Source organism: Geotrypetes seraphini, chromosome 10 (assembly GCF_902459505.1).
Source record: "Geotrypetes seraphini chromosome 10, aGeoSer1.1, whole genome shotgun sequence".
Classification (NCBI taxonomy): Eukaryota; Metazoa; Chordata; class Amphibia; order Gymnophiona; family Dermophiidae; genus Geotrypetes; species Geotrypetes seraphini.
In genome coordinates this window covers 135566565-135588902 of record NC_047093.1, presented here as the reverse complement: position 1 = coordinate 135588902, position 22338 = coordinate 135566565, and the positions used below count along the sequence as shown (strand labels likewise).

General features: G+C 40.8%; 1 protein-coding gene across 1 annotated transcript in view; it reads right to left on the bottom strand.

Annotated features, from left to right (window-relative positions):
• The window catches only part of LOC117368617 (vomeronasal type-2 receptor 26-like), a 28946-nt gene extending 7259 nt beyond the window's left edge, over positions 1-21687 (bottom strand). Inside the window, exons 1-4 of the mRNA XM_033962346.1 lie at positions 21476-21687; positions 15753-16041; positions 8161-8577; positions 1163-1390 (exon numbers count right to left, since the gene is read on the bottom strand). Of these exons, the coding sequence (XP_033818237.1) occupies positions 1163-1390; positions 8161-8577; positions 15753-16041; positions 21476-21687 (1146 nt within the window). The remainder of the gene's footprint in view (positions 1-1162; positions 1391-8160; positions 8578-15752; positions 16042-21475) is intronic.
• Positions 21688-22338: the final 651 nt, after the last annotated feature.

The window sequence follows — 22338 nt, the reverse complement described above, 5'->3', positions numbered from 1 at the left end:
AGAAGTGCAATAAGTTCGCAAGGCACAATCTTCCCTTGCAGAAACCATGTTGGCTGGTTATCAGAAGTTCATTTCTTTCAAAATGTTCATAGATGTTTTCTTTTATCAGTGCTTTCGCCATTTTCCCCAGAACCGAGGTCAGACTCACCGGTCTGTAGTTTCCCGGGTCACCTCTTGATCCCTTTTTAAAGATGGGCGTAACATTGGCTATCTTCCAGTCCTCTTGGATCATGCCTGTTTTCAGGGATAGATTGCAAATTTGCTGCAGTAGTTCCGCTATCTCCTCCTTTAATTCCTTCAGAATCCTTGGACCAGGGAATTTGTCAGTTTTTACTTTTTCTATCTGCCTGCGTACATCTTCAAGGCTCACTTCCATGGATGTTAATTTTTCTGCTTGATTTCCATTGAAGAATTGTTCAGGTTCCGGTATGTTGGATGTGTCTTCATTTGTAAATAAAGACGAAAAGAACATGTTAAGTCTTTCTGCCACTTCTTCTCCTTCTTCACCGCTCCCTTCTTGTCTCCGTCATCCAGCGGTCCCACCTCCTCCCTAGCCGGTTGCTTCCCTTTAACATATCTAAATAACGGTTTGAAATTTTGTGCTACCCTGGCTAGCCTCTCTTCATACTCTCTTTTGGCTTTTCGAACCACTCGGTGACATTCTTTTTGATACTTCCTTTGCTCTTTCCAGTTCCCCTCAGTTTTGTCCTTTTTCCATTTCCTGAATGAATTCTTCTTATTGCCTATCGCTTCCTTCACTATTTTAGTTATCCACGCCGGGTCTTTTGTTCGACTCTTTTTGCACCCCTTTCTAAATCTGGGGATATACAGATTTTGCGCCTCGCTCATAAGAAAAGACCAGGCATGTTCTATCATTTGCCATTTTTTTGACGTGTTCCTAAGTTTCTTCCTTACCATTTCCCTCATTGCTTCGTAGTTTCCTTTCCTGAAGTTGAAAGTTGTCACTATATTGCTAAGATTTTGGCCACTAGGCCAGAATGCACAAAGTTTACACAATTTACGTGAGAGCATGTTGTTGATGGGGATGAATCTGTAGCAGCCAATGACTGAAAACCATTCTTTTGACCATTTTATAACAAGTTTCATGATATCTAATTGGATCAGCACCTCTAATCATGCCTTGATGTCACTTAAATCTGACCTTGGTGAATGAACTCTCCCACACGATCAACTTCTCATCAATGACAAAATCCTGCCCTGGGGGAGCATGAGGGTTATAATTTCCAACAATTTCATATTTCCATGACTTATCAGGCATATGGAGCAAGTTCAGAATATCATATCCAATGGCAAGGTCTCCATTCTCATCCATATACATCTCTTCCCCCAGTCCATTCTTAAAGCGGAGGTTCCTCAGATAACGATGGAGCTAAAGAGTGAGGTGTAAATTTTCATTAGTGTCAAGTTACAAAGTAATTTATTTTATTTATAATTAAAGGGAGAATAAATTTTAAAACCATGTCTGTTGGTCCAACAAGGCCTCTTTCAACCACATCTATAGCAAGGGAAAGATGGTTAACTTTCTAGAATCCAAAGGGTTGCAGGATCCAGGCCAACATGGCTTTACCAAAGACAAATCCTGTCAAATGAATCTGATTGATTTCTTTGACAGGGTGACCAAAGAACTGAATAAAGGACATAAGCTAGATCTCAGCAAAGCTGGATCTCAGCAAAGCTGAAATGGCTGAATTTAGGACCCAAAGTGATGACCTGGATTCAGAACTAGTTGATTGACAGGTGTTAGAATTTAGTGGTAAATAGAATTCACTCAGAGGAGAGGAAGGTGAGTAGTGGAGTGCCTCAGGGATTCTGTTAAATATATTTGTAATAGATATTGCTGAAGGGTTAGTAGGAAACATTTGCCTTTTTGTGGAGGACAAGAAAATAACCAATAGAGTGGATACCCCAGAAGGGGTAGAAACCACAAGAAGTGGCCTCTAAAAATGAAAAGTCTGCCCATCCAAACCATCTACTATCCCCTTTCTGTGAAGTATTTCCTCAGGTTATTCCTGAGCCTGTCCCCTTTCATCTTCATCTTACGCTCCCTTATTCTAGTTGAAAGAAACTTGGATCCTGAGCATTAATGCCATGAAGGTACTTAGAAGTCTCTATCTTATCTCCTTTCCCACTCCTTTCTCCCAATTTATATATATTGTGATATTTAAGTTTATGCCAGTATGCTTTATGATGAAGACCACTGACTGATTTAGTAGCTACCTCTGGACAGACTCCATATTGTCAATATCTTTTTGAAAGTGCGGTCCCTAGAATTGGACGTAGTACTCTAATAAGTTCTCACCAGAGACTTGTACAGAGGCATTTTCATCTCCTTTTCCTGCTGGCCATTCCTCTTCCTATACACCCAAACATCTTTCTGGCTTTTCTGTCACACTTTTTACCTATATGGTAACTTTAAGATTATCACATATGATCACCACTAAGTCCTGTTTGCTTTCATGTACAGAAGTACTTCACCATCTATACTATACCATTGCTTTGTGTTTTTGTAGTCCAAATGCACAAACCTGCAATTTTTTATTTTTTTTTGGGAGGGGCATTTTTTAGGCTAATGGAAGATTCTTGAATAAACTCAACAGACTGAAGTTAGGACCCTAAGTGGTGAACTGAGTTAGAAACTGGTTGAATGAAAGACCTCAGAAGATGGTGGTTAATGGAATTAACTTGGAGGAAAGAAATGTGAATAGTGGGGTGCTTCATTGATTGATTGAGATGAGCAACGAAGCTAGTGAAAGATATGTAGAACCTGGACTACGAGGAACGACTTAGGAGACTGGGGTTGTTCTCCCTTAAGAAGAGGAGACTGCGAGGGGATCTGATCGAGACTTTCAAAATACTGAAAGGATTTGATAAAATGGACCAGAGAAAGCAGTTATTTACAATGTCCAATGTGACATGGACAAGAGGACATAGACTGAAGCTGAGGGGGGACAGGTCCAGGACAAATATCAGGAAGTTCTGTTTCACGCAGCGAGTGGTGGACACCTGGAATGCTCTCCTAGAGGAAGTAATTGCAGAATCCACCGTTCTAGGATTTAAGGGTAAACTAGATGCACATCTCCTTAAGAGTGGCATAGAGTGATACGGGTAAGGGTAAATTACATGCACATCTCCCTTGAGAAGCTTACAGTGATATGGGAACTAAAACTATGCCAGGGTACACCTGGCGGGGCTTCCGCATGTTCGGATCACTGGACTTGATGGACCCGGGGTCTGATCCGGAGATGGCAGTTCTTATGTTCTTATGCTGTGGTTGATTCTATTCAATATAGGGCTCAAAATCAAAACTTTAAAATGTCCAAAAAACAACTTTCTGGACATGCAGCAGCATTTCTAAGCAAAGGGGCATGTTGGGAGGTGTGTTATGGGTGGGAATTGGGCTTCAACCTGGATGTACCCCAGCCATAATCAAAGTTTTCCTAGAGGGAACTTAGATGCTGGCTGTTAGACCTGTTTGAGTTGCGTCTAAGTTCCACAAAGGTGCCTAAGCTGACAAGAACACCACTGGAGGATTTAAGGCAAGACCACCCCTTACTCCCTCAGTGGTCATGACCCCCTCCCATCACCCAAAGAGTGGAAACCCCCCCCCAAAAAAAAACATAGGCTTCCCGTAAGCCAGGGGTGTCAAAGTCCATCCTCAAGGGGCGCAATCTAGTGTGGTCTCATCATGGAATGATATAGAGGCATTATGATAATTTTTGTTGTATTCTTTATTCCTTTTCAAGCTTACCACCTATTCTTGTAAAGCTTTCACTGGAAGTAAAATCTGGATGTCTCAATCTGTCCTCTGTTTTTTGGTCTTCTTAGGTGATTACCTTAAATAAACTTTTTAAGACCTCAGCAGTGTAACTGTGTGTATAGCAAACTCCCCACACAGGTTAACAACACCAACTTCTTCATTGGTCCATATTGGTTAAAGTGTTAAAGTTTTTATAATTTATTTTATATGATTTTAAATAGTTAAATAGATACTCATCTTATAAACACGGCTAGGGGTACATATTCTGACATAGGACTATGTTTCGCCATGGGCTGTTTCAAGTAAATCCCCCTCTAAGATGCCGGTAGAGGGGGATTTCCTTGAAACAGCCCATGGCGAAACAAAGGCCTATGTTAGAATATGTACCCCTAGCCGTGTTTATAAGATGAGTATCTATTTAACTATTTAAAATCATATAAAATAAATTATAAAAATTTAAAAAGCATTAGCACTTTAACCAAAATGGACCAATGAAAAGGTTGGTGTTGTTAACCTGTGTGGGGAGTTTGCTATACACACAGTTACACCGCTGAGGTCTTAAAAAGTTTATTTAAGGTAATCACCTAAGGAGTCTTGTATCTGAGATACCTTAAATTTAAAGAAAGTTGAGTATTGAAGTCTTTTAGAATCTCCATTTTTTAGAGCCATAAACACATTCACAATGCACAATTTTACCTATCCACAATTCCATTAATGGCAACCAATATTCCCCATTTGTGCCACTGTGTTTGCATATTTGTGGACTGGCGCTTAAAAAACTAGCTTTTTAGCTTTCATTTTTACTTCACGGTCAGTCTTTGCTTTCCCAAGCATCCAGAGAGTGAATTACAGGTATTTCAAGTGCTATCTGTTGAGTAATTTCTGAAACTTATAGGTGCGATGGATAAGGTGTCACAGAAAATTGAGTTTATGAATGAATTAAAATAAGGTGTCTATTAAAAATCTGGGTGAGACATCTAATGACAAAGTCTGAGGCAATTGTAATTAAGGATTGAAAGGCAACTCTGGGGAAAAGTGAACAAGAAAGGGATCTGGGTGTACTGATAGATAGGACCCTGAAGCCGTCGGCACAATGCGCGGCAGCGGCAAATAAGGCAAATAGAATGTTGGGCATGATAAAGAAAGGAATCTCGAGTAGATCGGAGAAAGTTATAATGCCGCTTTATAGGGCAATGGTCAGACCACACTTGGAATACTGCGTCCAACATTGGTCTCCCTACCTAAAGAAGGATATAAAACTGCTGGAGAGGGTGCAGAGACGAGCAACTAAACTGGTGAAGGGTATGGAGAAACTGGAATATGAGGATCGACTTAAAACACTGGGATTGTTCTCCCTTGAGAAATGGAGACTGCGTGGGGATATGATCGAGACCTTCAAAATACTGAAAGGAATTGACAAAATAGAGCAGAGAAGATTATTTACAATGTCCAATTTGACACGGACAAGAGGACATGAAATGAAGCTAAGGGGGGGCAAGTTCAGGACTAATGTCAGGAAGTTCTGCTTCACACAGAGAGTGGTTGGCATCTGGAATACTCTCCCAGGGGAGATTATTGCAGAATCGACAGTCCTAGGCTTCAAAAGCAAACTAGATGCATATCTCCTTGAGAGAGGCATATAAAGATATGGTTGGCTATAAAATAAGCCAGGTGAATACCTAGCAGGGCCTCCGCGTGTGCGGATCGCCGGACTTGATGGACCGAAGGTCTGATCCGGAGATGGCGCTTCTTATGTTCTTATGTTCTTATGCTTAAATTGCTGATTCTACATTTTAGTTAATTCTAAGGAAGTTCAAAAGTTTACGTTTGACTTGTGACTTTTAAGACATAAGTAAATTTATATACCATTGTTTCAGTAATCATGGAAGTGAAAGATAAAGATTCTTGAGGAAACAGGACAACTGTCTTGTATATAGTCTTACACATAATCATGTGAATGCCTCATGAATGCCACTGTTTCTTATAGATAACAAACACAAAAGTTAAGAGTTTACACAGATGTTAGCAAGTCTGTCCTTATAAACCAGGAAGTAGAGCTTTTCTACTGACATGATGTATGTTTACATTATATCAGTAGAACCTTAGAGTAATTGGTTCTAACAATTCATAGACCTCAGTGATGTAACCGTGTGAATAGTAAATTTCAACACACACGGTTTTTTATACACCAAAATTATCATCGGTCCAGTTTTTTAGTAAAGTGCTAAATATCTTTAAAGTGCAATCTTTATAAATATATTAAATATAGAATAGTACTCATCTTTATGCAAAGAAACGCGACTCGGGGGGTTACTCCGACATAGAGCTATATTTCGCCAAACCGCTATATCAAGGATTCCCCCATTAAGTCTGTCAGAGTGATGTCTCCCTTGTTTCACAGTTTATGATGTATGTTTGACAGGTTACAAAGGTCAGTTGTTATATGGAGAAAAGAAGTAACACTGACATCTATTGGATTTGATGAGTAAATACTGTTCTAACTTTTACATTGGAAATTTATCTTTAGTTCAGATTATCAAGGGTTAACTTGGACAATTATATGAAAAAAATACGTTTTGTAAATGAGCTAGGCTCCACAGGATATACGTGTTTAGGAAGCTTACATGTCAGACTATTGCATGTTAATGTCAGAGAAAGGATAAAATGTATAGCTTTGACTAGATTTCATTGAAGGGATTTAAACAGGAGAATGTAATGCGAGTTTCCTATTCCTTCCAATTGAACACATAACTACTTTATAATTTGATATTTATGTTGCATTTATTATAATGAATCTCGAAGATTTTGTTTTAAAGTCTTCAGTGTTTTGTGTCCAATTTTTACATATCAGGATGGGAAGCTCTTCTCTTACTGCTTAAGAGAGGAATTTTCATCCTGTGGAACTTCTCCTGAACCTGTATCCAGGTAAAATTTGCAGTGCCTGGATATGTCCCATGTAGGAATCTAACCCTATTTTCCCAATAGGATCCACTGTTCACTTTCCACGGTTTGAGTCATAATGCATACTGCTGGAACCAAACCTCTGTTTTCCCATAGAATCAATGTTTTGTTTGCGATTTCACATTTGAAAACATTTACAAGTACCGTACTATTTGAATAATGAGAACGGACTGTAGTTCAAGCCTGCCTGTCCATATCCATGCATGACCACTTTAAAGGTACATCAACAACTCTATTGATTCACAACCCTGAGTCTGTTACTTCACTGGCTTAGGGAAGGCAAAATAGTCTCTTATTTCAAGTTACCAGTCTAGTTCCAATTCATATGTCTTTAAATATCATGTGGGTTACAGAGCCCAATATACTCTTTAGGGTTAATGATTGTCAGCTCCAAATACCAGTTGCAACAGTTTATTCAGCTTACCTTAGCCAAGTACATAGCAACCATCTCATCTTGACAGTTTTCCTCCCAACTCAACTCCTTCACAGGGCTTCTCTTCAGCTCACAGCTAGGGAAGATTTCTCCCTCTGGAAAACTCTTGTCTCATGGCCTCTCTAGGGGAAGTCTCTTGCTCTGGGACCTCCCTGACTCCACATTAGGGCATATGAACTCTTCCTTACCCCATGACTAAGATAGCTTACTCTTGAGTTAGTGCCCTCTGCTGTCCAGTGGTATAATTTTAGGACCAGTGAGGGATCACTCCCTCAAAGTAATATTTAAAAGTATGATGCAATTGTGGAGTTTTACAGGATTGTTGTAGGAGGGTTGGTGTTCAGAAGATCATGAATGTTGAATTTAATTATCAAGACCTTGGTGGGCAAGGGGTGTGTAAGACTGACAATATTGTGCCCAATACCATGCACTAGCCCTGCTCTGACGATGGGGACTGAGCATCTGTGTGGTCATACAATCTTTACAACACCCCCTTCCTCCTTCAATGAAAGCTTCCCATTCACACTGTACCAAAGAATATCACTCTTTCTTTTCAATAAAGAATTCCTCTAACAAATCCTAAAGTTACCTTCCACGGCCAATAATCCAAAACTTCCCAATTTTCTCTACTCCATGTGGTGTCATTTCCTGAGCCAGACATGATCATGTCATGCAGTGCATATGCTACAGCATATACCGCATTATACACACTATAGCTGCTCCCAAAGTTTGTGGTGTGACAGTGAGAGCTGAATTTATCTATTTCCTTAGAGGTGAAAACCTTTGTAAAGTTGCATTGTCTTTGGATATTCTTTGGGCATTGGCCATCACACAGGCTTGCCCACCAATTCAAACCATGGTAGTCATCATCTGTAAGCCAGATAGGCTCCATCTCACGGATAAATTTTAAAAAGTTTGGCATATCCCTCCTATGTATTGTGAAGATCAAGGAGTTGTTCTTAAAAGGAATGAAATGTTCTCTAATTACCTCTATCTTATCTATGATAATGAAAACCTTACCAGGTATCAGCAGAGAATAAAATCTGAATTCCTCATGTACTTCAAACACAAAGTTTTCATTAAAGTACAGAATGGTCACAGCAGATGATTCAAGAATTAATGTCTGGATTTTGTTTATTTGCTTTTCTGTGATTCCACCATGGTGAGGGAAGGCTTCATGGAATGCAATGCAGCCACCGCTCCGCTCTATCCCTTCTCTCAGGATCTGTACAGCCCTCACACTGCGGTCATCATCGGGTGAAATGATACCAACCCAGTTCCAGCCGAAATGCTTCAGTAGCTTACCTATCCCAGCACAGAGGTGCATCTCATTGGGGACAGTCCGGTAGAAATAAGGAAACTTATCAGTGTCACTCATGTAAAGATGCTGTGAGGTGTAGCTGATCTGTTGTGAAAAAATAATGAACACGTCACCATCTTTCTCATTGTGAGAGAAGAGTTTAAATCACATAAACCAAAGACTTTGATAGCACATAGTGTGCAGGTGGACCTTCACATGGGTGGAGTCTGGATGGAGTTTGGGTGGGTTTGCACACTTATACACATAACTTTATACATTACAAAATTGAGTGCATATCTCCAGGATGTCCACATGAGCATTAGCTCTTGAATGGCTGAAGTACTTGAGTCTAAGCCCTATCCATGAACCAATCCGCTTATGCTAGAAGTCTGTACAGGAGAGGGCTACTTTCCTTTATAAAATAAACTCCTATTAAGATCAATTTTACAGAATTACCCTCCAAAAGAGTAATTTTATAAGGAGATATACCCGCTTTGAGTTATTTTAGTCTTTTATTTCTAAATGGTTTGATAAAATACAGAACAGTACAAAAGGGCATCTTAAACTGTTGATCTATATTTTGCAAGAACATTTCAAATTTTATTTAACACTTTTTCTCGATTTTCAGGTGTTTTGTGAGGAGGGAATCATTTCACATATTCGTTCTAACCTAACAAAACTTATAATGATATTCAAAAAGAGTGGTATGGGTTGAAATTTGGCATGAGAGAATAAATAAGAACAGCCATACTGGGTCAGACCAATGGTCCATCTAACCCAACTTCCTGTTTCTGAAAGTGGCCTATTCAAATGGTAGCAACATTTCATGCTATTGATTCCAGGGCAAGCAGTGGCTTCCCACATGTCTGTCTCAATAGCAGACTATGGACTTTTCATCCAGGAACTTGTCCAAACCTTTCTTAACCCCAGCTTAGCTAACCACTATATCAAAATCCTGTGACAGTTAGTTCCACAACTTAACTATTCTTTGAGTAAAGAAAAATTTTTTCCTCCTATTTGTTTTAAAAGTATTTCCACGTAATTTCATTAAGTGTTCTCGGCTTTACCGGTATATACTTTTTGAAAGGATGAAAAATCAATTCACTCTGACCCATGCTACCCTACTCAGAATTCTGTAGACCTCAATCATTCCCCCCCCCCACCCTCAGCTTTCTCTTTTCCAAGCATAAAAGCCACAACTTCATTATTCTTTCCTCATACAAGAGGAATTCCAATCCCTTTATCGTTTTGGTCACTCTTCTTTGAACATTTGAACTTCTATACAGGTGAGGAATAAATTCAATTTACTCTAAGGAAAAAGATTTTCTAGTGGTATACCACACTGATCAGTCTTTGGTTCAATTCAATTTATATTTTTGTGAGGGGTATTCAGGAAGAGCAGCCTGGTAAGGTTTACCCCTTTGCAGTTGAAGACTCAGAAGGATAAATGATCAAGGTCCGAAAGTTGATATTCTGAGAAAAATGACTCCAAACTTTGAAAGACTTTGTATTGCCAAGTCGTATGTATTGTTTGGTCTCTGGACCCTGATCATTCTTCCACCTTGCACCTATAATTGTGTTACTAATAATAGAATTAATTCAGAAAGTTTTTCCAACTTTTGAACTGGTCTAACATTTGTCATTCACTAGTTGGCAGCATTTTCAAAACCTACGTGTTTTGGCCCAAATGGGCCTGCCTCAGGAGTCTAAAATGAAACATGCATTCAAAAGATACAATCATACCAGCATCCTCAAAAATATAAACATGAATAAAAATAAACAATAAAAAACCAACATGAATAAATATTAATATAATCATATATATCATAAATAACTCATGTACACCAAAATATAAAACATAGATAAACAAAAAAAAAACTACAATTCATAAGAAACATTTTAGAATAAAACTTAAATCTTTATAATAAAAATGAAATCTAAACATTGATACAGTATATGTAATAGAAATTTAAACAACATATACAGTGGTACCTTGGATTACGAGCATAATCCGTTCCAGGAGCATGCTCGTAATCCAAAATGCTCGTATATCAAAGCAAGTTTCCCCATAGGAAGTAAGGGAAACTTGCTTTGATATGTTCCCCCCCCCCCCGAGGCCAGCAGCACTGCTCCTCCCCCACGAGAACCGGCATTGCTCCCCCCGAAGGCCCCCCCGCGAGCCGGCACCCTCCCCCCCCCGCAATCCGGCACCCCCCGCGGTCCGGCACCCCCCCCCCCGCTGCCATCGGGCACCCCCCCGCCGCGACCTGAGGTCCCCCCCAATCCACCCGAACCCTCTTCTTACTTTTCTGTAGCCTCCGCAGCGGTACTGGCATCAGCATGTCCTGTGCATGCCGGTGCCTGAAGATCTGCTTCCTGTGCTGGGCCTGAGAGTTCACGTTCGACGTGAGAGTTCACGTTCGACGTGAACTCTCAGGCCCAGCACAGGAAGCATATCTTCAGGCACCGGCACCACGCACAGGGCATGCTGGTGCCAGTGCCGCTGCGGAGGCTACAGAAAAGTAAGAAGAGGGTTCGGGTGGGTTGGAAGCGCGCTCGGTTTCCGAGGTGCCGATTTTGCGAATGTTTTGCTCGTCTTGCAAAACACTCGCAAACCAGTGCACTCGTAAACCGAGGTACCACTGTATATATATATATATATATATATATATATATAGTGACAGGGAAGCCCCTGTCCCAGCCAAAAGAACTACAAGACCCATCATGCACCCTATCCTGGTCCCGGGAAAACCTGGCACGGAGCCGGGCCAGCCGGCACAGCCAGGAAGAGAAGAGAAAAAACAGGAGATAGCACGGCCCAAGAGTCAGTATCACCTAAGTATTCCCCCTATTACTCCTTTCCTCCGACTGTGAAACCAAAGCCCAACCCAGGAGGGGGTGGGGCAGGCCCTCAGGGAGTGCAAGCTAAAAAGCCTCTAATACAGACTAGCAGGAGGCAACTAGGAGGCACAGCTGGGGCTAATCCCAATCAGCTCTCAGCCAGGAAAGATTGCAGCTACCACGGAGTACCTGTGCCTCAGCCTAGGACCCTATCCTTGAAACAGCCCAGCAGGAGGGGGATTGAGAGCCCGGGGAGGTATCTCACTTTGACGGACAAACCCTGGGAGGGTGATCCCAGAGATTGGCAAGAAGGAGACCCGGTTAGTAAGTAGTTAGGAGTAGTTAGGAGTTAGTAAGTAGTTAGGAGACCCACAGGCAAGGAGGTAATTGGGAGAGACTGCCTGAAGCTACCGAGTGGAGAAATAATCTGGGCCAAGAGACTAATGATTGGGAAATGAACAATCTTGCTGAGGAGTGTGAACCTGGAGAAGCTATGGAGATAGGGGAGAGTGAGATATAGTAGTCATGCTAAACTTCCCCCAGAAATCCAGTCCAGGATTGGAAACCCTGAACACAAGTAGGGCTTGGGGCAGGGCAGAAGCAGTCCTCTCCAAGGGGAAAGAAATCCTTACCGGAAAATTTAAGTTACCATTCCTGCAGAGGACTAGTAAAAAGGAGGGTAATTAATTTGGGTTTTTTTTTTTTTCTGGGAACGGCTTACCAGACCTGAAGCATTTGGCAGAAAGTTTGGAAGCCAAACCTTGATGTTTTTCCTTTTTCTTCAGTTTTTGTTTGAACTGGCATTGTGTATTGGACCCGGAAGCTCCAGGCAGAGCCCATGGACTTAAGCCATACGTGGGCTTTTGAGACTGTGCAAAACTGATTACTTGTTCCCAGATATTTTTTCCTTTGCAAACTTTAATAAACTTGAATCCAGTTCTTAGAAGATCTGTCTTCCGGGTTTTCATTCATATAAAAGGCGTTACATTAAATCTACCTGTGGCCCGGGCCCGGCTTCCCACCAACTCAGGAACTGCCCGGTCACAATATATATATATATATATATAAAACTAATCATAACTATTAAAAATATCAATAAACCTGGAATTTGTTATTCAATTGCATAAAATAGTCCAAACTTTTCTATAGATTATTGTCTTCACCGGATCCTATATTTTATTTCTTATACGTTATTTCTTAACTTAATAAATATTTATGTAGTTTTTTTTAAATCACCCAGCATAAACGGGAACTGTTCTTTCTAAAAAAAAAAAATGTATATACAGTACTCCCCCAAATTCACGGAACCCCCGCGAATCTTGAAAAACTGCAAATATGGTTTTTCGGGGGGGGAGACTGAAGAAGGCAGCCAGAGAGGCAGGAGAGAGCAGCCGGAGCGCCGGCGAGTGAAGGAAATCACTCGCTGTATGCTCCGACCGCCTCTTCCTGCACTAAAGTCGGACTTTACCAATCAGGAGCTGCGTGTCAAAGCAGGAAGAGACGGTCGGAGCATACAGCGAGTGATTTCCTTCACTCGCCGGTGCTCCGGCTACTCTCTTCTGCCTCTCCAGCTGTCCTCTTCTGGTCGGTGGTCGCGGTCGGAAAATACCGCGAATGACTGGGACCGTGAACCGCCGACCGCGAATGACCGGGGGAACACTTAGCTGTATAAACAATACAAATTGGTATTTTAGTCTTTAGCAATATGAAGAATGCAAATAAATGTCATAGCTAGATGGCTTCGTGATATCTGTAATTAAAAAAAAAAGCATACTATACAGATGTCAAAGGAGCCATTTAAGAATCTAATATTGTGCGGGATGATTAACAGAAAAAAGTTGTAAATGGATCTTTTGAATGCTCTATATGTAATGAAATAAAGGCTGTTGCCTATAAAATATAAAGGAAGTATTTCTTTATATGAGTGTTATAAATAAAAGAATCTTTATAACTTAGATCATGAACATAAAGGTGAAAAAGATTCTGAACATGACTGCAAAGATGAAAAAAAGAAAGAAAGAAAAGGAAAAAATAGAAAAAAAGAAGAAAGAAGGGATCCTTCAAGTGTTTATACCTCTGATTATATCAATATATTGAAAGTTTCAAGTTTCAAGTTTAATCAAAATTTGTTGAATCGCTTATTTAAATTTACTAAGCGATTTACAAAAACAAGAAAAATAATACAAATACAAGGTTAGTTAAACTTTAATACAATGTTAAAAAAAGAAAATAAAATAGAATAAAATTAAATTAAATTAAAATTATACAGACTAACGGACACATAAGGAAAGAAGGGTAAAATTACATATGTATAAAAAAAAAAATAAAAGGTATGAGGTAAAAAAACATGAGGGAAGGGAATAAGGAAAAAGATAGGATTAGGAAGGATTAGGGAAATTGTTTTCATACATTATATGCGTCCTTAAAAAGGAAACTTTTTAAGCTACTTTTAAACTGCTTTAAATCCTTTTCAGTTCTAAGATACAGGGGCAAGTTATTCCATAATTGGGGGGCTATGACAGAAAAAATATCAGTACGACGAGTTCCAATTATTTTTAGTGAAGGAACTGTTAAAAGATTTTGATTGGTTGATCTTAATGTGCGAGAGGTACAGTATGGGATAAGTAGTCTGTTAATAAATTGAGGTTCGTTTGTGGTCAAAGTTTTAAAAACTAAAAGTAGTATTTTAAAAGTAAAACGATGAGAGATAGGGAGCCAATGAGATTCAATAAAAAGTGGTGTGACGTGGTCAAATTTTTTACAGTTATGTATTAATTTAATTGCTGTGTTTTGGACTATCTGGAGACGTTTTTTCTCTTTCTGAGAGATATTAAATAATAATGCATTACAATAATCCATTTTTGAAATAATGAGTGAATGAATAAGTATGTTTAAAGATTTAGGCTGTTACACTGGCTGTCTATTCAGCAAAGAGTACATTTTAAGATCATTGCAATCATCCATCAGATATTACATAAGAAGATAAGAATTGCCAACTCCGGATCAGACCCTAGGTCCATGAAGTCTGGCGATCAGCACATGCGGTGTACCCTGGCATAGTTTTAGTCCCCATATCACTCTATGCTTCTCATAAGGAGATGTGCATCTAGTTTACCCTTAAATCCTAGAACGGTGGATTCCGCAATTACCTCTTCTGGGAGAGCATTCCAGGTGTCCATCACTCGCTGCGTGAAACAGAACCTCCTGATATTCGTCCTGGACCTGTCCCCCCTCAGCTTCAGTCTACGTCCTCTTGTCCGTGTCACACCGCAAGATAAAGGTGGAATAGAAATCACGTAATGTAATGTAATATTTGTCCTGGGCCTGTCCCCCCTCAGCTTCAGTCCGTGCCCTTTGTCCGTGTACCATATTGCTCCAAGGGTGCTACAAGAGTTGTTTGAAATTTACCGACCTAGAAGAAATCTAAAGTCTGAAAACACTATGAAATTAAGTTTAGAGGAGAAGATGTCCAGTACTCATGTTAGAATTGGTGCATCAATGATGTCAGTGGCCGGTGTCAAACTTTGGAATATTGTGTCAGGTATACTGCGATCTTGTGTTGGAAAGATTAATTTTAAAAAAAATGTTGGAAACGCAGATCTTTGTTAATTCTTTCCTGTGAAAATGTTGCTATTTCTGTTCTTCCTGTAAGATACAATGCTAATGAATATTGGGGGGTTTAACTTTTTACAATTTTATTGCTGAATGTTGAATTGATAAGATGTTTGTTCGTTGTTTGTCCACATCTATGCGACTACAGGGCGATCAGTATATTATGTATGTAACGTTCTATGCAGTATATAAATTTTTAAATAAATTAAAGTGTATTAATTCTAGCTCAGTGTTTAATCCTTTTTGATTTGTTTTAATTTCTAGTACATATATCAATATTTAGATTTGAGTATAAATAAAGATTTAAGTTTTATTATAAAATGTTATGAATTATAGTTTTTTTAAATGTTTATCAATGTTGTATATTTTGGTGTACATGAGTTATTTATGATATACTGTATATGATTTTATTACTGTTTATTTTTATTCATGTTTATATTTTGGAGGATGCTGGTATGATTGTATCTTTTGAAAGCATGTTTCATTTTAGACTCCTGAGGCAGGCCAATTTGGGCCAAAACACAATTGTGTCGAGTCTATTGCAAAATAAAAGAGATTGAGCACTAATTGGTCACCTTCGTTGTTGTTTCTTGCAGAAAACCATCTAAAACATAAGCCTGCTCTAGTCCTGCCCAGACCACGCTTCCAACATGCCCTCTTGAGATTTAGATGCACTGCAGACCAACAGCATACAAATTTGTCTAGAAAATTGGTTTTCAAAAATGGTGAATTGAAAGGATTTGGCGAGAAAATATCCATCTGCCCCTTTATGGATGATTTTCTCTTTTGAAAATGAGCCTCAAAGTAAGAATAAGAATCTCTCTGACCTGTGGGTAGTGGTATATCTGGAACGTGTCGTAGAATCGATATGATTCATCAGCTGGAAAGTTTTCAATGATGGCAGCCACTGGGCGAGGTGAATTGCATTTGAAATTTATGGTCGAGAACTGACCTATCAAAATATTTAAGGCTGCAGAAGTGATAGTGTTTATAATCCTGAAATGCTCTGCAAGGTGGAGCCCCAGTGTGATGTTGGGTAAAAGCGCCGAGCTGTTGTTAATTTCCTCCACCGCAAACATGAAGGCCAAGAAGTTATAGGTATTTTCTGCAAAATACCTGAAATAATATGAAGAGGAGAATTTCATTGCAACAGGGCACCTAGAAATATTTGCAAAAATGCACCTTTTATATATCTATTTTATAAAAGAAGCATAGATGCTGATATGACTATATAAAATAGTCTTTCAGAACTAGCTTACTAGCTCCTAAAATCTGCCAAAATTATTCACTTGTTTCAAAGATTACATACTGTAAATGTGAGTGTGTACAGTATCCATGTACCTGCAAGTGTACCCCAGCCCCCCAAAAGTCACAGGGGACATTCCTACTTTCTGGAAAGAGCAGGAAATTATGAGACCACATCCAACACTCTTCTTAGTAATTACTGATGTAATACAGTAGAAAAATGAATGGTATAAAACCAAAACGTAAATGGTTGCATGTGTGCTTTATGTATCGAGTGGTGCTTTAGGTGGTGACTCTGACTGTGAAGAACTAAGGCTGGTACTGGGCAGACTTTCATGGTCTGTGTCCCTCTATATGGCAATTCACTTTAAGATGGGATGAAGAAGGCTTTGACGGAAACTCCAGTAATTGGAATGTGAAGACAGTGCAGGGCAGACTTTTATGGTCTGTATTCTGCAAATGACAAAATGATTTGAATAGGCTGGAGTGAGCTTTGATGGAAACATAAGGTCACTTCCTGGAGGACATCTATGGTCTATGTCACTGTTCTTCATTGCAAGGCCCACGGACCTCTTGTGAAGCCTGCAGCTCCTCACCTGGTTCCAAAGCCCCCTTCACCTTGAAAACTAAAAGGATGGTCCTGGTGTGGCAGTGATTCTCCTCTGCATTGTTCTTCTGCTGCGGTCCATCCCTATCTGAAGAAATGTCCTATTTCTGCTTAGGAAGACTGCAGCAAAGGAACTGTGCAGCGGAGGTCACAGGCTTCGGAACCAGGTAGAGAGTATATTTGGTGGAAATGGTGGTGGTAGAGAGGAAAGAAGAAAGGAGAGATACTGAATAGGATGGGGCAGAGAGGAGAGGAATATGGGGCACATGGATGGAGGGGAGGGTAAGGTGATGGTGCAAATGGATGGATAGAGGGGAGGGTAGTGGAGGGAAGAGATGGTGCACATGGCTGGAGGAGAGAGGAAGTAGAGAGGAAATATGGTCATGTGGACAGAGGGAAGTGGAAGAGGAGGAAAGAGAGAAAAGGAATGGATGGATGGATGGGGAAGCAAGGAAAGAGATGGTACACATGAACTTACTTAATGGACCTGCAGTTTGTCTCAGTATGGTAGCTCTTATGTTCTTATGACTTTCTAACACATTCAGTTCCATCCTATAATGGATGTGATCAAACAAGAAGCTCATGCAATCATAATTCTCAGATAAGGGTTTTATCATAGAAGACATAATGATGATATTGTCCACATATGAGGAGAAACTCAATTAGTTCCTAGAAAGTAGAATTTTGTAGAGTAAAAGTTCAAGATCAGGGATCATCATATGAAGCAGGAGGGAAGAAGTCTAAAAAGACAAGGGGCATGTCTGTAACTGAGCATCTCTGCTTGTGTACCCTGGTTCAATACAGGGAGAGTTTGTCCTAAAACAGCATCTGGATACCCAGATTCCGTTATGAAATAATAACACAAACTGGCCTTAGCTTGCTTACTTTTAGGTCCATCCACTTAATTCAACCACGTATAAATGGACATGCCAAAGCAAATTACATATCATACAGCAAACTATAAAGTGCACATAAGAAACACACACATGGCCAACCCACACTTAACTAGTTATATCCCCTTCACTAAACCACTTCATCACACCCTTATATAGAATTGCTCTTAATGTGAGAAAACACTTGTTCGAACATTTTGAACAGATGCAAAAGGCCCCCTCAGCATTGAACGGCAACGCGCCCCTCCCCCTCTGGTGTTGCTTGCTCATCTTACTTTCCGCCGATGGGGGAGCGGCGGCCCACGTTGCCGATCTCACCCACCACCACAGATGACGGGGCATTATTCCATAGGTGGCTTGGGCTGATTGGAGTATGATGGAAGAAACCAATCATAAAGAGTTGCTAGCTGCAAGACCCGACTTCAGAAATGTGTAGGGCCGGCGTTAGGGTGGAGCAAAGAGAGCAGGTATCCCAGGCCCCATGGCTTCATGGGATCCTCCTTGCCTTCTGTTTTGGGCCGCAGTGGTTGCCTGCTTTCTCCTTGCTTTCCCGAAGTGGTGGGCCCATAAGCAGTGTTCCCTCTAAGGATTGATGAGGTGTGTGCAAAAAAAAATATGCATGAGCGACAAATTACATACTCCACAAATTTATGAGCAGGCGCAGAGGACGCATTTTTAAACAAATGTAGTTTATCCTTGTACTCCTTATGTAATTTTAATCATCTATGGATATGTTTGTATGTTTATTGTTCAAATGGTTTTATTTATTTCCCAAAATTTATTTTTGTTATACACATTGAAAATATTTGATATTGCGTTTAAATCAAAATCTCAATAAACTTGAAACTTGAAACGAGTGCCCATGAGATTGTGGGAGGGTTAAATACTCAAAACTTAGAAGAATAACAATTTACTTAAAGTTTTTGCTTCGCCAGCTTTCTGGTATCTTTACATAATGCAGTGGTGTACCTAGCATATGTAACACCCGGGGCCCATCATTTTTTGGCACCCCCCCCCCATCTGTACGAAAAACGTGATTTTTAGTAACAAGCCACACGTCACACATGAGTACCTAGGAAAAGGCAGCATCTTACATATTGCAGTGAACAGTACATCAATACACCCATTGTAAAACTAAACAAGCCAGACCAGCACAGATCAATCCTACACCGTCAATCCTAACAGAAAACCATGTCTTTCGAACACACAGAACACAGAAAACACCTTCGCCTAGTAAGGAATATGTAATCACAAACTAACCCCTCCCTCTTTTACAAAACTGTAGTGTGGATTTTAGCTACGGAGGTAACAGCTCTGATGCTCATAAAATTCTGAGCATCAGAGCTGCTACCACCAAGGCTGGTGCTAAAAACGCTTCACAGTTTTGTAAAAGGGGGGATAAAATAAAAATACATAGACAAAGGTTAAATTGAACCAGCAAGAAGCTGGACTCTGCATACAATGCTTCACAGAAACAGTGACACATGTCTCCTAAAGCAATAAATAAATAGAAATTTTTTTCTACCTTTGTCTTCTGTGGTTTCTCCTTTCCTCATCTTCTTGTAACTCTCTTCCTTCCATCCACTGTCTGCCGTCTCTCTTCCCCTATATGGCATCTTCTCTCCTTCTATGCCCCTTCCAGAAACTGTATGCCTCCCCCTTCCATCTCTCCTTTCACCCCATTGGTCTGGCATCTCTCTCCTCGCCTTCCCTCTCCCACACCTCTCCTCATAGTCTGGTATCTCCCCTTCCCTGATTCTCTGGCATCTCTCTCCTTTCCTTTTCTTCCATCTTTCGCTCCCCCTCCATGCTCTCACATCTCCCCCTTCCTTTTCTCTTAGACTGGCATACCTTCCTCCTACGCTCCAAGCCCTGGCATCTCCTTTAATTCCCTCCCTCATCTTCCTTCTCCCTCCAGCTGGGTACCGCAACACTCTTCCCTGCAGCTCTGCACTTCCCCACAATTGCCATGCTTCGGTTCCTCTTCTTCCTTCCTTCCTCCCCCCCCCCGCGGGACCCTGCGGCACCATCAACTCTTACTCCCTCTAATGTCGGCCCTGCAGCTCCAGACTTCCTCGCACCTTCTCCCCTCCCCCTTTGGATCGCTATTATTTTAAATGTTATAGCCGCGGAGCTGTATCCATCAGTGGAGATGTCTAACCTCGGCCTGCCCCGGAACTCTTACTGCAGCAGCCGCCCGTCTAGGCAGGAACAGGAAGTCACTGTTGCAGTAAGAGTTCCGGGGCAGGCCGAGGTTAGACATCTCCACTGATGGATACAGCTCCGCGGCTATAACATTTAAAATAATAGCGATCCAAAGGGGGAGGGGAGAAGGTGCGAGGAAGTCTGGAGCTGCAGGGCCGACATTAGAGGGAGTAAGAGTTGATGGTGCCGCAGGGTCCCGCGGGGGGGGGGGGGGAGGGGAGGAAGGAAGGAAGAAGAGGAACCGAAGCATGGCAATTGTGGGGAAGTGCAATCCCCCCAATGCGTCCCCTTACCTTACCTCCCCTTACCTTTGCGACGCGTGTGTGCGCTGTGAAGAGAAACTTGTGCGCTGCGATGTAATATTTTGTGCGCCAGCGCAGGCCAGCGCAGCTTAGCGGGAACACTTCCTCCCCGATGTCAATTCTGATGTCAGAGAGGAAGTTCTGGGCCAGCCAGGCAGCGATTGGCTAGCCCGGAACTTCCTCTCCAACGTCAAAATTGATGTGGGGGGGGAGGCTTGTGGGCCCGCCACATCAGAGAAGCAGGGAGAAAGCAGATGACTACTATGGCCCAAAACAGAAGGCAAGGGGGCCCCTTAAAGCTGTGGAGCCCGGGGCTTGGAGAAATCAGCAGCAGCGGGGCAGGGAGACTGAAAGAAAGAAAGAAAGAGGGCAGGGAGAGAGAGAGAAAGAAAGGGGGCAGGGAGAGAGAAAGAAAGACAGAAAGAGAGGGGTAGGGAAAAAGAAAGAAAGGGGGCAGGGAGAGAGAAAGAAAGACTGAAAGAAAGAGAGGGGGCAGGAAGAGAGGAAGAAAAAGTTGGACTCATGGAGGGACAGAGAGAGATGTTGGTTGGAGAATGGAATTAGGTCTGGAGGATAGGAAGCATGCAGGAGGAAGAAAGAGAGAAATATTGGATGCACAGTCAGAAAGAAGTGCAACCAGAGACTCATAAAATCACCAGACAACAAAGGTAGGAAAAATGGTTTAATTTTCAATTTAGTGATCAAAAATGTGTCAGTTTTGAGAATTTATATCTGCTGTCTATATTTTGCACTATATTTGTCTATTTTTCTATAGTTGTTACTGAGGTGACATTCCATATTTTAAAATCATCTGTCTTTTCAATGCTTTACAATGCATTTGAACACTTTTATATACGTATGGAAAGGGTTCAGAGTTAAAGTCCTGGGCAAGTAGATGGTAAGAGAAGGAAGGGGGGATTTGTTCAGAGATGTTTGGGGTTTGCATAGAACTAAAACTGTACTCTGGCGCTGATATGGTAATCTTGGTTGTTTGTTTTAAATTTTAGAATAAAAGAAAAAAGAAATACAAGTGGAAATAAAGAAGTAAATAAGAAAACAGGTAAATAAATGGGGGTGGGGCTGGGCAGGGCTAGGGAGCCCACTGTACTTGTGTGCCTAGGGGGCCCTCAAAGAATTGATCCTGCAGTGGTAATACCTCATAGAATAGAGACTGAACAATGTAACCTCTCAAGAAAGTTCGAACACAAAAGATTCCTCATACAGGTTCAAGCTACATCAGTCACAATGAAACTTGTAAGAGTGTCTCATATAGGAGGAAAGCCCACAATAATACTTACTCGGTTATTTGAATTTCTAAAACACTGATGTCAGAGGATTTAGTTAGTTGACCATTGAACTCTTGAATGAATCCTCCAATTATAATGTCCCCATGTCTATAGTAATAGCTACCATTTAAGGCAACCAAAGATAGAGGTAAACATTTGCACTCAATGGTCTTCCAGATATCAGCGTAAAGTGTTAATAGAATCAGCAGAGGATAAGCTCTCATTTTTCAAGGTGAGAAATAGCTGCTCTTCCTCCTCTATGACCTTAGTTAGTTTTGGCACACTGGAGGATATAGTCAGGGTCTTGGAAACCTCCAACCTTTTGAATCCCAACCTTTTGAATCTTTGTATAATAAGTAAAAAAAATCACATTCTTCTATGTACCATGAAGTTTCAGAGTGGACACAAGACCCTTGATGGACACAAATCACATTACAGATGACCACAGAAGACTTCTGCCGATGCTGATGTAGACTCTGAGAGAGTATCCAGCAGCTAAGTGGACACCCAGTGATCTTTATAGTACTCTACTCCTGAAAGGTTCAGGCTTAAGGGATGTCATCTCTGCTCTGTGCAATTAATATTAAATATAAGTTGTTTTTATAAACATGACCTTACAGAAGTGTTGCCTTCATTAAATTCAAGGCAAATGTTAATTTAACAGGAGTGCTTGTTGAGGAGTATAATCATACCAGTCAGAGGAATTGTGGATTTAGTTTATAATCAATAGAAAAAAAAAATATGCTTTTTAATCAGAATCTGCCAGACATATGATCCCCATTTTTATCCAAAGTTGCAAGTAACTAATTGATTGATTTGTAGCATGTGCTCAGAGATGTGTAGCCCTGCTAAAGATACAAACTCTATATAGCAAG